Source organism: Phyllobates terribilis, unplaced genomic scaffold, assembly GCF_046119375.1.
Source record: "Phyllobates terribilis strain yellow unplaced genomic scaffold, ASM4611937v1 Scaffold_9__5_contigs__length_417890890, whole genome shotgun sequence".
In the NCBI taxonomy this organism is placed as follows: Eukaryota; Metazoa; Chordata; class Amphibia; order Anura; family Dendrobatidae; genus Phyllobates; species Phyllobates terribilis.
The window spans coordinates 414,733,648-414,749,496 of NW_027362769.1; the positions used below are offsets into that span (position 1 = coordinate 414,733,648).

The 15,849-nt window shown below is 65.1% G+C and overlaps 1 protein-coding gene across 3 annotated transcripts in view; it reads right to left on the reverse strand.

Annotated features, from left to right (window-relative positions):
- Positions 1-15,849, reverse strand: part of RNF40 (ring finger protein 40) — a 32,619-nt gene that overhangs the window by 12,493 nt on the left and 4,277 nt on the right. For 2 of the 3 annotated variants that reach the window (XM_073649047.1, XM_073649049.1), the window contains exons 2-12: positions 11,297-11,465; positions 10,075-10,242; positions 9,471-9,612; positions 8,863-9,084; positions 8,669-8,787; positions 5,305-5,451; positions 3,855-3,929; positions 3,664-3,783; positions 3,396-3,575; positions 3,181-3,316; positions 22-143 (exon numbers count right to left, since the gene is read on the reverse strand). In XM_073649047.1, coding sequence (XP_073505148.1) covers positions 22-143; positions 3,181-3,316; positions 3,396-3,575; positions 3,664-3,783; positions 3,855-3,929; positions 5,305-5,451; positions 8,669-8,787; positions 8,863-9,084; positions 9,471-9,612; positions 10,075-10,242; positions 11,297-11,465 — 1,600 coding nt within the window. The remainder of the gene's footprint in view (positions 1-21; positions 144-3,180; positions 3,317-3,395; positions 3,576-3,663; positions 3,784-3,854; positions 3,930-5,304; positions 5,452-8,668; positions 8,788-8,862; positions 9,085-9,470; positions 9,613-10,074; positions 10,243-11,296; positions 11,466-15,849) is intronic. The other variant, XM_073649048.1, reaches the window with a different exon arrangement.

Genomic DNA, 15,849 nt, shown 5'->3' on the forward strand with positions numbered 1-15,849 from the left:
GCACACCCTCCGCCCCCTCACCTTGCTCACCTCTCCTTGGGCATCTCGCACCTTGCGCTTGTACCGCTGCACGTCGCCCTTCAGCTGGTGGTTGTGGTTCTGGAGACTTCCGATCAGATGACGCATTTCACGATTAATGGGGCCTAAAAGAGGAACGGTCTCATCCTCCAGCAACAGCAGTGCAGCACAGGGTTGGGGGCACAGTGATAGGGGGGATGGGGGAAGGGGTGGGCGCAGAGTAGGGGCACAGGCATGGCCTCAGGGCGCAGTGTTGGGGAGCGCAGGCAGTGTCGGGGGGTGGGCGCAGCGTTGGTGAGCACAGTGTCGGGGGGGGGGGGGGGGTTGGTGCAGCGTTGGGGAGCACAGTGTCGGGAGGGGGGTTGGTGCAGCGTTGGGGCACAGGCACGGCCTCAGGGCGCAGTGTTGGGGAGCGCAGGCAGTGTCGGGGGGTGGGCGCAGCGTTGGTGAGCACAGTGTCGGGGGTTGGTGCAGCGTTGGGGCACAGGCACGGCCTCAGGGCGCAGTGTTGGGGAGCGCAGGCAGTGTCGGGGGGTGGGCGCAGCGTTGGTGAGCACAGGCAGTGTCGGGGGGTGGGCGCAGCGTTGGTGAGCACAGTGTCGGGGGGGGGGGGGTTGGTGCAGCGTTGGGGCACAGGCACGGCCTCAGGGCGCAGTGTTGGGGAGCGCAGGCAGTGTCGGGGGGTGGGCGCAGCGTTGGTGAGCACAGTGTCGGGGGTTGGTGCAGCGTTGGGGCACAGGCACGGCCTCAGGGCGCAGTGTTGGGGAGCGCAGGCAGTGTCGGGGGGTGGGCGCAGCGTTGGTGAGCACAGGCAGTGTCGGGGGGTGGGCGCAGCGTTGGTGAGCACAGGCAGTGTAGGGGGGTGGGCGCAGCATTGGTGAGCACAGTGTCGGGGGGGGGGGGTTGGTGCAGCGTTGGGGCACAGGCACGGCCTCAGGGCGCAGTGTTGGGGAGCGCAGGCAGTGTCGGGGGGTGGGCGCAGCGTTGGGGAGCGCAGGCAGTGTCGGGGGGTGGGCGCAGCGTTGGTGAGCACAGGCAGTGTAGGGGGGTGGGCGCAGCATTGGTGAGCACAGTGTCGGGGGGGGGGGGTTGGTGCAGCGTTGGGGCACAGGCACGGCCTCAGGGCGCAGTGTTGGGGAGCGCAGGCAGTGTCGGGGGGTGGGCGCAGCGTTGGTGAGCACAGGCAGTGTAGGGGGGTGGGCGCAGCATTGGTGAGCACAGTGTCGGGGGGGGGGGGTTGGTGCAGCGTTGGGGCACAGGCACGGCCTCAGGGCGCAGTGTTGGGGAGCGCAGGCAGTGTCGGGGGGTGGGCGCAGCGTTGGGGAGCGCAGGCAGTGTCGGGGGGTGGGCGCAGCGTTGGTGAGCACAGGCAGTGTAGGGGGGTGGGCGCAGCATTGGTGAGCACAGTGTCGGGGGGGGGGGGTTGGTGCAGCGTTGGGGCACAGGCACGGCCTCAGGGCGCAGTGTTGGGGAGCGCAGGCAGTGTCGGGGGGTGGGCGCAGCGTTGGTGAGCACAGGCAGTGTCGGGGGGTGGGCGCAGTGTTGGGGAGCGCAGGCAGTGTAGGGGGGTGGGCGCAGCATTGGTGAGCACAGTGTCGGGGGGGGGGTTGGTGCAGCGTTGGGGCACAGGCACGGCCTCAGGGCGCAGTGTTGGGGAGCGCAGGCAGTGTCGGGGGGTGGGCGCAGCGTTGGTGAGCACAGTGTCGGGGGGGGGGTTGGTGCAGCGTTGGGGCACAGGCACGGCCTCAGGGCGCAGTGTTGGGGAGCGCAGGCAGTGTCGGGGGTGGGCGCAGCGTTGGGGAGCGCAGGCAGTGTCGGGGGGTGGGCGCAGCGTTGGTGAGCACAGTGTCGGGGGGGGGGGGGGTTGGTGCAGCGTTGGGGCACAGGCACGGCCTCAGGGCGCAGTGTTGGGGAGCGCAGGCAGTGTCGGGGGTGGGCGCAGCGTTGGTGAGCACAGTGTCGGGGGGGGGGGGTTGGTGCAGCGTTGGGGCACAGGCACGGCCTCAGGGCGCAGTGTTGGGGAGCGCAGGCAGTGTCGGGGGGTGGGCGCAGCGTTGGTGAGCACAGTGTCGGGGGGGGGTTGGTGCAGCGTTGGGGCACAGGCACGGCCTCAGGGCGCAGTGTTGGGGAGCGCAGGCAGTGTCGGGGGGTGGGCGCAGCGTTGGGGAGCGCAGGCAGTGTCGGGGGGTGGGCGCAGCGTTGGTGAGCACAGTGTCGGGGGGGGGGGGTTGGTGCAGCGTTGGGGCACAGGCACGGCCTCAGGGCGCAGTGTTGGGGAGCGCAGGCAGTGTCGGGGGGTGGGCGCAGCGTTGGGGAGCGCAGTGTCGGGGGGGGGGTTGGTGCAGCGTTGGGGCACAGGCACGGCCTCAGGGCGCAGTGTTGGGGAGCGCAGGCAGTGTCGGGGGGTGGGCGCAGCGTTGGTGAGCACAGTGTCGGGGGGGGGGTTAGTGCAGCGTTGGGGCACAGGCACGGCCTCAGGGCGCAGTGTTGGGGAGCGCAGGCAGTGTCGGGGGTGGGCGCAGCGTTGGGGCACAGGCACGGCCTCAGGGCGCAGTGTTGGGGAGCGCAGGCAGTGTCGGGGGGTGGGCGCAACGTTGGGGAGCACAGTGTTGGGGGGGTTGGTGCAGCGTTGGGGCACAGGCACGGCCTTAGGGCGCAGCGTTGGGGAGCGCAGTGTCGGGGGGTGGGCGCAGCGTTGGGGAGCGCAGGCAGTGTCGGGGGTGGGCGCAGCGTTGGGGCACAGGCACGGCCTCAGGGCGCAGCGTTGGGGAGCGCAGGCAGTGTCGGGGGGGTGGGCGCAGCGTTGGGGAGCGCAGGCAGTGTCGGGGGTGGGCGCAGCGTTGGGGCACAGGCACGGCCTCAGGGCGCAGCGTTGGGGAGCGCAGGCAGTGTCGGGGGTGGGCGCAGCGTTGGGGCACAGGCACGGCCTCAGGGCGCAGTGTTGGGGAGCGCAGGCAGTGTCGGGGGGTGGGCGCAGCGTTGGGGAGCACAGTGTTGGGGGGGGTTGGTGCAGCGTTGGGGCACAGGCACGGCCTTAGGGCGCAGCGTTGGGGAGCGCAGTGTCGGGGGGTGGGCGCAGCGTTGGGGAGCGCAGGCAGTGTCGGGGGGTGGGCGCAGCGTTGGGGCACAGGCACGGCCTCAGGGCGCAGCGTCTTCTGGTACCTGCTTGTTCATTGGCAGCCAGATTCTGCTCGAACTCGATCCTCAGCATCTCGTACTCCTTGCGCACCTGAGCGAGCGTGTCCTCCAGCTGGATGACCTCGGTGCGCAGCTTCTTCTGTACAGACAGCTCCTCGCTCTGTGGAAGCAGACACCAGAGTGAGCGGTGGTCTCACACAGGCCGCCACGGTAATAATGATGCCCGGTAGAGCGCTCACCTCCATGCGCTCGATCTGCCGCAGGTGGCTATTCTTGGTGCTCAGGAGCAGCGCTCGCGCTTCGTCCAGCTGAGTCTTCACCTGCAGGGACTCGTTATACAGAAGTGAGAACTGGGACTGCAGACAGCGGAAGTCCTGCGTCCCCCTGACCGCCTCCTCCGGGAGGGTCCGCAGATCAAGCTGTAAGAATACAAACTTGGGGAAGACTGCAAGCCCCAAGAGACCCTCTACCCAACGCCCAGAGACCCCCGTTACACTGGTCACGGACCTTCAGCTTCTCCTTCAGCCGCACGGCCGCTTGCAGCTCGTTCTGCAGCTTCTCCAGCTCACACATGCGGCCGTTCGCCAATTCTTGGTTTTGTTCCAGCTCAGCATTCAGCATCTCAAACTGAGAAAGGAGACAATGCAAAAGACAGCAGCACAGAGGACTTCAGACATCACCAGACAGGACCCCATTACCTTCTGCACCGTCAGCGTCGTCTGTCCTCCCTGGAAACTGCCAGAACTTCCAGAGATGTGGTGTCCAGAAGTCAGCTACGGAAAGACAATGAGGGAATCTGAGGAGAGCGGGCCGACGGCGGAGAGCGAAGGAGAGCGGGCCGACGGCGGAGAGCGAAGGAGAGCGGGCCGACGGCGGAGAGCGAAGGAGAGCGGGCCGACGGCGGAGAGCGAAGGAGAGCGGGCCGACGGCGGAGAGCGAAGGAGAGCGGGCCGACGGCGGAGAGCGAAGGAGAGCGGGCCGACGGCGGAGAGCGAAGGAGAGCGGGCCGACGGCGGAGAGCGAAGGAGAGCGGGCCGACGGCGGAGAGCGAAGGAGAGCGAGGGCCAGCGGGGGAGAGCGAAGGAGAGCGAGGGCCAGCGGGGGAGGGAGGAGAGCGAAGGAGAGCGAGGGCCAGCGGCGGAGGGAGGAGAGCGAGGGCCAGCGGGGGACGGAGGAGAGCGAAGGAGAGCGGGCCGACGGCGGAGGGAGGAGAGCGAAGGAGAGCGAGGGCCAGCGGGGGAGGGAGGAGAGCGGGCCGACGGCGGAGGGAGGAGAGCGAGGGCCAGCGGGGGACGGAGGAGAGCGAAGGAGAGCGAGGGCCGACGGCGGAGGGAGGAGAGCGAAGGAGAGCGAGGGCCAGCGGCGGAGGGAGGAGAGCGAGGGCCAGCGGGGGACGGAGGAGAGCGAAGGAGAGCGGGCCGACGGCGGAGGGAGGAGAGCGGGCCGACGGCGGAGGGAGGAGAGCGAAGGAGAGCGAGGGCCAGCGGGGGACGGAGGAGAGCGAAGGAGAGCGAGGGCCGACGGCGGAGGGAGGAGAGCGAAGGAGAGCGAGGGCCAGCGGCGGACGGAGGAGAGCGAAGGAGAGCGGGCCGACGGCGGAGAGCGAGGGCCAGCGGCGGACGGAGGAGAGCGAAGGAGAGCGGGCCGACGGCGGACGGAGGAGAGCGAGGGCCAGCGGCGGACGGAGGAGAGCGAAGGAGAGCGGGCCGACGGCGGAGGGAGGAGAGCGAAGGCCAGCGGGGGAGGGAGGAGAGCGAAGGCCAGCGGGGGAGGGAGGAGAGCGAAGGCCAGCGGGGGAGGGAGGAGAGCGAAGGCCAGCGGGGGAGGGAGGAGAGCGAAGGCCAGCGGGGGAGGGAGGAGAGCGAAGGCCAGCGGGGGAGGGAGGAGAGCGAAGGCCAGCGGGGGAGGGAGGAGAGCGAAGGCCAGCGGGGGAGGGAGGAGAGCGAAGGCCAGCGGGGGAGGGAGGAGAGCGAAGGCCAGCGGGGGAGGGAGGAGAGCGAAGGCCAGCGGGGGAGGGAGGAGAGCGAAGGCCAGCGGGGGAGGGAGGAGAGCGGGACGACGGCAGAGGAGCAGAGTGGGGGACGGAGGAGAGCTGGGTACGGAGGCGGCCCCGGCAGAGGAGCCACATGGTGACCGGCGGGTACGCACCTGATCCAGGGCCTCCGCCAGGTGGCGGTTCAGCTTCTGCTCGTGTTTGCGCAGTTTCTCGATGTCCCACTGCAGATCCTCGATGCTTCGCTCCATTTCTGACACTTTGGTTTCAGATGAAGTGACGCGGTCCTGGAGCTCATGGTGCTGGAGGGTGAGAACAGAGGGCGGGTCAGGAGGGACAACAGGATGGGTCAGAGAGGGGGATAAGACCCCGCCATGTCATGTACCGGGATCCTCCAACACTATATATAGAGGGGGATAAGACCCCGCCATGTCATGTACCGGGGTCCCCAAGTACTATATATAGAGGGGGATAAGACCCCGCCATGTCATGTACCGGGGTCCCCAAGTACTATATATAGAGGGGGATAAGACCCCGCCATGTCATGTACCGGGATCCTCCAACACTATATATAGAGGGGGATAAGACCCCGCCGTGTCATGTACCGGGATCCTCCAACACTATATATAGAGGGAGATAAGACCCCGCCATGTCATGTACCGGGATCCTCCAACACTATATATAGAGGGGGATAAGACCCCGCCATGTCATGTACCGGGATCCTCCAACACTATATATAGAGGGGGATAAGACCCCGCCATGTCATGTACCGGGGTCCCCAAGTACTATATATAGAGGGGGATAAGACCCCGCCATGTCATGTACCGGGGTCCCCAAGTACTATATATAGAGGGGGATAAGACCCCGCCATGTCATGTACCGGGATCCTCCAACACTATATATAGAGGGGGATAAGACCCCGCCATGTCATGTACCGGGATCCTCCAACACTATATATAGAGGGAGATAAGACCCCGCCATGTCATGTACCGGGATCCTCCAACACTATATATAGAGGGGGATAAGACCCCGCCATGTCATGTACCGGGATCCTCCAACACTATATATAGAGGGGGATAAGACCCCGCCGTGTCATGTACCGGGATCCTCCAACACTATATATAGAGGGGGATAAGACCCCGCCATGTCATGTACCGGGATCCTCCAACACTATATATAGAGGGAGATAAGACCCCGCCGTGTCATGTATCGGGATCCTCCAACACTATATATAGAGGGGGATAAGACCCCGCCGTGTCATGTACCGGGATCCTCCAACACTATATATAGAGGGGGATAAGACCCCGCCGTGTCATGTACCGGGGTCCCCAAGAACTATATATAGAGGGAGATAAGACCCCGCCGTGTCATGTACCGGGATCCTCCAACACTATATATAGAGGGAGATAAGACCCCGCCGTGTCATGTACCGGGGTCCCCAAGAACTATATATAGAGGGGGATAAGACCCCGCAGTGTCATGTATCGGGGTCCCCAAGAACTATATATAGAGGGGGATAAGACCCCGCAGTGTCATGTATCGGGGTCCCCAAGAACTATATATAGAGGGGGATAAGACCCCGCCGTGTCATGTACCGGGATCCTCCAACACTATATATAGAGGGAGATAAGACCCCGCCGTGTCATGTACTGGGATCCTCCAACACTATATATAGAGGGGGATAAGACCCCGCCGTGTCATGTATCGGGGTCCCCAAGAACTATATATAGAGGGGGATAAGACCCCGCAGTGTCATGTATCGGGGTCCCCAAGAACTATATATAGAGGGGGATAAGACCCCGCCGTGTCATGTATCAGGATCCTCCAGTACTATATATAGAGGGGGATAAGACCCCGCCGTGTCATGTACCGGGGTCCCCAAGAACTATATATAGAGGGGGATAAGACCCCACCGTGTCATGTATCAGGATCCTCCAGTACTATATATAGAGGGGGATAAGACCCCGCCGTGTCATGTATCAGGATCCTCCAGTACTATATATAGAGGGGGATAAGACCCCGCCGTGTCATGTACCGGGATCCTCCAACACTATATATAGAGGGAGATAAGACCCCGCCGTGTCATGTACTGGGATCCTCCAACACTATATATAGAGGGGGATAAGACCCCGCCGTGTCATGTATCGGGGTCCCCAAGAACTATATATAGAGGGGGATAAGACCCTGCAGTGTCATGTATCGGGGTCCCCAAGAACTATATATAGAGGGGGATAAGACCCCGCCGTGTCATGTATCAGGATCCTCCAGTACTATATATAGAGGGGGATAAGACCCCGCCGTGTCATGTACCGGGGTCCCCAAGAACTATATATAGAGGGGGATAAGACCCCACCGTGTCATGTATCAGGATCCTCCAGTACTATATATAGAGGGGGATAAGACCCCGCCGTGTCATGTACCGGGATCCTCCAACACTATATATAGAGGGGGATAAGACCCCGCCATGTCATGTAATGGAATCCTCCAACACTATATATAGAGGGGGATAAGACCCCGCCATGTCATGTAATGGAATCCTCCAACACTATATATAGAGGGAGATAAGACCCCGCCATGTCATGTAATGGAATCCTCCAACACTATATATAGAGGGGGATAAGACCCCGCCATGTCATGTACCAGGATCCTCCAACACTATATATAGAGGGGGATAAGACCCCGCCGTGTCATGTACCGGGATCCTCCAACACTATATATAGAGGGGGATAAGACCCCGCCGTGTCATGTAACGGAATCCTCCAACACTATATATAGAGGGGGATAAGACCCCGCCATGTCATGTACCGGGATCCTCCAACACTATATATAGAGGGGGATAAGACCCCGCCATGTCATGTACCGGGATCCTCCAACACTATATATAGAGGGGGATAAGACCCCGCCATGTCATGTACCGGGATCCTCCAACACTATATATAGAGGGGGATAAGACCCCGCCGTGTCATGTATCAGGATCCTCCAACACTATATATAGAGGGAGATAAGACCCCGCCGTGTCATGTACCGGGATCCTCCAACACTATATATAGAGGGGGATAAGACCCCGCCGTGTCATGTACCGGGATCCTCCAACACTATATATAGAGGGAGATAAGACCCCGCCGTGTCATGTATCAGGATCCTCCAGTACTATAGAGGGGGATAAGACCCCGCCGTGTCATGTACCGGGATCCTCCAACACTATATATAGAGGGAGATAAGACCCCGCCGTGTCATGTACCGGGATCCTCCAACACTATATATAGAGGGGGATAAGACCCCGCCGTGTCATGTACCGGAATCCTCCAACACTATATATAGAGGGGGATAAGACCCCAGCGTGTCATGTATCGGGGTCCCCAAGAACTATATATAGAGGGGGATAAGACCCCGCAGTGTCATCTACCGGGGTCTTCCAGCACTATATAAAGAGGGGGATAACACCCCGCCATGCCATGTACCGGGGTCCCCAAGTACTATATATAAAGACCCCACTCTGGCGATGTCGGGGGTCCGCACCTGTAGTGAGATGCGGTGGTGCTTCTCCTGGAGGACAGTCGCCAGGTCCTGCAGTTTGTGGTCCTCAGTGAAGACCTCCTTGTTCTGCGATCGATGCGTCTCCTCCACCTGATCAGCGTCTGGGGGGTACAGAATACGGGGTGACATCCCATCATGCTCTCTGCTCTGTGCCAGGGTTAAGCGGGGTCACTTACCTGCGCCGCGTTCGCACAGCTCCTGCATCCGGCCGTGCAGCTTGCTGGAGGTCTCCAGGACGCAGGACACCGCGCGCTTACTGAACTCCATGCGGTCCTGCAGCTGCAGCTCCATCTCCTCTGCGGTGCTGAACGCCAGGGTGGCCAGGAACGTCAGAGAGGATTCTGGGAGAACGCCGGGGGAGGCCTGCGCTGCAGGGGCCGCTGCGGGGGCCGAGGAGTCTGCAGACACCAGAGAGCAGAGGTGAGAGCCATGGATGCTGTGCCAGGACCTCCGATACAACGCCCAGGACAGGACACCCAATGGCCGCCGCCCGGCTGACAGTCCTAAGCATGCAACACCCTCAGAGGGAGGACCACAACCCCCAGCAGAGCCGCATCAAAGACCAAGATAAAAAGTCGCCGCCCACAGTGCCCGGGGGGACCGCCTGCCGCCGGAGTCCGGGTGGGGGGGGGGGGGGGGGGTGGGTGACGGCATGACTGGATGCTTCTGACGCCGCAGCATTTTGTTCTCTGACATGTTTTGCACATCGGCTGTGGGGAGCGGCGAGTTCTGCTCCTGAGGATGTGACCGGAGCAACCAGACATGAGCAGTCGCATCCCGGTACCTTTGCTATCGGACACCTCGGTGAGCGGCTCCTCTGCAGCCTCCGGCTCTGTGGGATTCTCTGTGTTTTCGGGGGGCGCGTCCACAGCAGCGCCGGCATCAGAGTCGTAGCGCTTCAACAGAAGCTGCACATTCTCATCCAGCTGGAAAGAAGGGCGAGAATCAGCAGAGCAAGAACATAGCGGAGGCCGTCCACACATAGCCTCCAGCAGTCCTGAACCCCTGACTGTCCGCCAGCCCACCGCAGCCCGTTACTGTCCCGCCAAACCCCGCCATGTCCCCCAACCCCTCAATGTCCCTCTTCTGACCCACTCACTGTCCGCCAGCCCACCGCAGCCCGTTACTGTCCTGCCAGAGCCCACCATGTCCCCCTCCCCACCGCAGCCCGTTACTGTCCTGCCAGAGCCCACCATGTCCCCCGACCCCTCACTGTCCCCCTCCCCACCGCAGCCCGTTACTGTCCTGCCAGAGCCCACCATGTCCCCCGACCCCTCACTGTCCCCCTCCTGACCCACCCACTGTCCCCTGCCCCCCCTCCACTGTACCCCCATGTTCTAGCAGCCCAGCCCCCCTCATTTACATCCTCTCCCGTGGTCTTCCCTCACCTGGCTCCAGTAGCGGTTGACAATAAGCAGCGTGGCGTCGTCCGTGGCTTGTCGCTTCTCCAGCTTCTCTATCTTCTCGCGGAGCTCGTCCTCCACTCCCTGACGCTGCTCCAGACGCTCCGCCAGCTTCTTGTTCTTGAACTGTAAGACCTTCATGTCCATCTCCTCCTGAGAACAGGAGTCAGCAGTGAGGAGGAGAAGAAGAACAAGAAGAAGAACAAGAAGAAGAACAACAAGAAGAAGAACAACAAGAAGAAGAACAACAACAAGAAGAAGAACAACAACAAGAAGAAGAACAACAACAAGAAGAAGAACAACAACAAGAAGAAGAACAACAACAAGAAGAAGAACAACAAGAAGAAGAAGAACAACAAGAAGAAGAACAACAAGAAGAAGAACAACAAGAAGAAGAACAACAAGAAGAAGAACAACAAGAAGAAGAACAACAAGAAGAAGAACAACAAGAAGAACAACAACAAGAAGAACAACAACAAGAAGAACAACAACAAGAACAACAACAACAAGAAGAACAACAACAAGAACAACAACAACAAGAACAACAACAACAAGAACAACAACAACAAGAACAACAACAACAAGAACAACAACAACAAGAACAACAAGAACAAGAACAACAAGAACAAGAACAACAACAACAAGAACAAGAACAACAAGAACAACAAGAAGAAGAAGAGGGGCCAAAGGGAGAGAAGAAGAAGAAGGACGAGGAGAAGAGGGGCCAAAAGGGAGAAAACGAGAAGAAGAAGAAGAAGGACGAGGACAAGAGGGGCCAAAGGGAGAAAACGAGAAGAAGAAGGACGAGGACGAAGAGGGGCCAAAGAGAGAAAACGAGAAGAAGAAGGACGAGGACGAAGAGGGGCCAAAGGGAGAAAACGAGAAGAAGAAGGACGAGGACGAAGAGGGGCCAAAGGGAGAAAACGAGAAGAAGAAGGACGAGGACGAAGAGGGGCCAAAGGGAGAAAACGAGAAGAAGAAGGACGAGGACGAAGAGGGGCCAAAGGGAGAAAACGAGAAGAAGAAGGACGAGGACGAAGAGGGGCCAAAGGGAGAAAACGAGAAGAAGAAGGACGAGGACGAAGAGGGGCCGAAGGGAGAAAGAAGAAGAAGAGGGGCCGAAGGGAGAAAGAAGAAGAAGAGGGGCCGAAGGGAGAAAGAAGAAGAAGAGGGGCCGAAGGGGGACAGAGGCGTGGGAGGCACTGACCGTAGAGGAGATGCCGCCCAGGCGGATGGGCTCGATCAGCGTGGTCGGCGTCTTCTCCTCATGGTTGGGCTTCTTCTCTGGGGGACCTGACACTCCGTCCCCCGACGCTCTCTTGTTACCGGGGGCAGACATGTTGCTCCTGGTTCTGTGCGCGGCCGATGTGTCACATCTACAACCAAACAGGCGATTAGTGACGTCACCACATCGTATCCACGACAACAAGACACGAGGCCTCAGTCACCCCCTTCCCCGCCCCGAGGTCACAGCGAGTCACCTGACAACGTACGCCAGAGGCAGCGACAAGGAGAGAGACAGCTGGGGGCGGGGTCACACACACACACAGCGCCCCGGGGGCGGGGTCACACACACACACAGCGCCCCGGGGGGAGCACACACACACACACAGCGCCCCGGGGGGGGGGGTCACACACACACACAGCGCCCCGGGGGGGGGCCACACACAGCGCCCCGGGGGGGGGCACACACACAGAGCGCCCCGGGGGGGGGGGCACAAACAGAGCGCCCCGGGGGGGGGGGGGCACACACACACACAGAGCGCCCCGGGGGGGGGGGCACACACTTACACAGAGCGCCCCGGGGGGGGCCACACACACACACACACACAGAGCGCCCCGGGGGGGGGGGGGGCCACACACACACACACACACACACAGAGCGCCCCGGGGGGGGGCGCACACACACACACACAGCGCCCCGGGGGGGGGGGGGGCACACACACACACAGCGCCCCGGGGGGGGGGGGCACACACACACAGAGCGCCCCGGGGGGGGCACACACACACACACAGCGCCCCCGGGGGGGGGGGCCACACACACACACAGAGCGCCCCGGGGGGGGGCCCACACACACACAGAGCGCCGGGGGGGGGGGGGGGGGCACACACACAGAGCGCCCCGGGGGGGGGGGCCACACACACACACACACACACACACACACACACACACACACACACACACAGCGCCCCGGGGGGGGGGGGCCACACACACACAGCACCCCAGGGGGGGCGGGGAAACACACACACACACAGCACCCCGGGGGGGGGCACACACACACACAGCGCCCCGGGGGGGGGGGGGGGGGGCACACACACACACACAGCGCCCCGGGGGGGGGGCCACACACACACACACACACACACACACAGCGCCCCGGGGGGGGGGCCACACACACAGCACCCCAGGGGGGGCCACAGACACACACACGCACACACACACACACAGCGTCCTGGGGGGGGCCACACACACACACACACAGCGTCCCGGGGGGGGGGCCACACACACACACGCAGCGCCCCGGGGGGGGCCACACACACACACACACACACGCACATACACACAGCGCCCCGGGGGGGGTGGCACACACACAGCGCCCCGGGGGGGGTGGCACACACACAGCGCCCCGGGGGGGGGGTGGCACACACACAGCGCCCCGGGGGGGGTGGCACACACACAGCGCCCCGGGGGGGGTGGCACACACACAGCGCCCCGGGGGGGGTGGCACACACACAGCGCCCCGGGGGGGGTGGCACACACACAGCGCCCTGGGGGGGGGGGTGGCACACACACAGCGCCCTGGGGGGGGGGTGGCACACACACAGCGCCCCGGGGGGGGTGGCACACACACAGCGCCCCGGGGGGGCGGGGAAACACACACACAGCACCCCGGGGGGGGGGCCACACACACAGCACCCCAGGGGGGGCCACAGACACACACACGCACACAGCGCCCTGGGGGGGGCCACACACACACAGCGTCCCGGGGGGGGGGGCCACACACACACACGCAGCGCCCCGGGGGGGGGGCCACACACACACACACACACACACACACACACACAGCGCCCCGGGGGGGGGGCACACACACAGCGCCCCGGGGGGGGGTGGCACACACACAGCGCCCGGGGGGGGGGGGGGCACACACACAGCGCCCCGGGGGGGGGGGGGGCACACACACAGCGCCCCGGGGGGGGGGGGGGCACACACACAGCGCCCCGGGGGGGGGGGGGGGCACACACACAGCGCCCCGGGGGGGGGGGGCACACACACAGCGCCCCGGGGGGGGGGCACACACACACACAGCGCCCGGGGGGGGGGGGGGCACACACACACACAGCGCCCGGGGGGGGGGGGCACACACACAGAGCGCCCCGGGGGGGGGGGCACACACACAGCGCCCGGGGGGGGGGGGGCACACACACACACAGCGCCCGGGGGGGGGGGGGCACACACACAGAGCGCCCCGGGGGGGGGGGCACACACACACACACAGAGCACCCCGGGGGGGGGGCACACACACACACAGAGCGCCCCGTGGGGGGGCACACACACACACACACACACACACAGAGCGCCCCGGGGGGGGCACACACACACAGAGCGCCCCGGGGGGGGGGCACACACACACAGAGCGCCCCGGGGGGGGGGGGGCCACACACACACACACAGAGCGCTCCGGGGGGGGGGGGGCCACACACACACACACACACACACAGCACTCCGGGGGGGGGGGGGGGGCCACACACACACACACACACACACAGCGCCCAGGGGGGGGGGGGGGGCCACACACACACACAGCGCCCAGGGGGGGGGGGGGGGCCACACACACACACAGCGCCCCGGGGGGGGGCCACAGACACACACACACACACAGCGCCCTGGGCGGGGCCACACACACACACCACACACACAGCGCCCCGGGGGGGGGGGCCCACACACACACACAGCGCCCCGGGTGGGGGGGGGGGCACACACACACACACAGCGCCCCGGGGGCGGGGGGGCCACACACACACACACAGCGCCCCGGGGGGGGGGGCACACACACACACAGCGCCCCGGGGGGGGGCCACACACACAGCACCCCGGGGGGGGGCCACACACACAGCACCCCGGGGGGGGGCCACACACACAGCACCCCGGGGGGGGGCCACAGACACACACGCACAGCGCCCTGGGGGGGGGCCACACACACACACAGCGTCCCGGGGGGGGGGGGGGCACACACACACACAGCACCCCGGGGGGGGCCACAGACACACACACAGCGCCCTGGGGGGGGCCACACACACACAGCGTCCCGGGGGGGGGGGCCAAACACACACACGCAGCGCCCCGGGGGGGGGCCACACACACAGCGCCCCGGGGGGGGGGGGGGGGGGTCACACACACAGCGCCCCGGGGGGGGGGGGGGTCACACACACAGCGCCCCGGGGGGGGGGGGGGCACACACAAAGCGCCCCGGGGGGGGGGGGGCACACACAAAGCGCCCGGGGGGGGGGGGGCACACACAAAGCGCCCCGGGGGGGGGGGGGGGGCACACACACACACACAGAGCGCCCCGGGGGGGGGGCACACACACAGAGCGCCCCGGGGGGGGGGGGGGGGGGGCACACACACACACACACACACACACACACACACAGAGCGCCCCGGGGGGGGGGGGGCCCACACACACACACACACACACAGAGCGCCCCGGGGGGGGGGGGGGGGGGGGGGCCACACACACACACACACAGAGCGCCCCGGGAGGGGGAAGGGGGGGCCCACACACAGAGCGCCCGAGGGGGGGGGGGGGGCCACACACACAGAGCGCCCCGAGGGGGGGGGGGGGGCCCACACACACACACACAGCGCCCCGGGGGGGGGCACACACACACACAGAGCGCCCCGGGGGGGGGGGGGCACACACACACACACACACACACACACACACAGCGCCCCGGGGGGGGGGGGGGCACACACACACACACACAGAGCGCCCCGAGGGGGGGGCCACACACACACACACAGAGCGCCCCGGGGGGGGGGGCACACACACACACACAGAGCGCCCGGGGGGGGGGGGGCACACACACACAGAGCACCCCGGGGGGGGGGGGGGGGGCACACACACAGCGCCCCGGGGGGGGGACACACACACACACACACAGAGCGCCCCGGGGGGGGGGGGGGGGGGGGCCACACACACACACACACACACAGAGCGCCCCGGGGGGGGGCACACACACAGCGCCCCGGGGGGGGGGCCACACACACACACACACACACACACACAGCGCCCCGGGGGGGGGGCCACACACACACACAGCGCCCGGGGGGGGGGGCCACACACACACACACAGCGCCCAGGGGAGGGGGGGCCACACACACACAACAGCGCCCAGGGGAGGGGGGGGCCACACACACACACAGCGCCCCGGGGGGGGGGGGCCACACACACACACAGCGCCCCGGGGGGGGGGGGGCCACACACACAGCGCCCCGGGGGGGGGGGCCACACACACACACAGCGCCCCGGGGGGGGGGGCCACACACACACACAGCGCCCCGGGGGGGGGGGCCACACACACACACAGCGCCCCGGGGGGGGGGGGGAACACACACAGCGCCCCGGGGGGGGGGGGCGGGAAACACACACAGCACCCCGGGGGGGGGGGGGGGCCACAGACACAGCACCCCGGGGGGGGGGGGGGCCACAGACACACACACACAGCGCCCTGGGGGGGGCCACACACACACACGCAGCG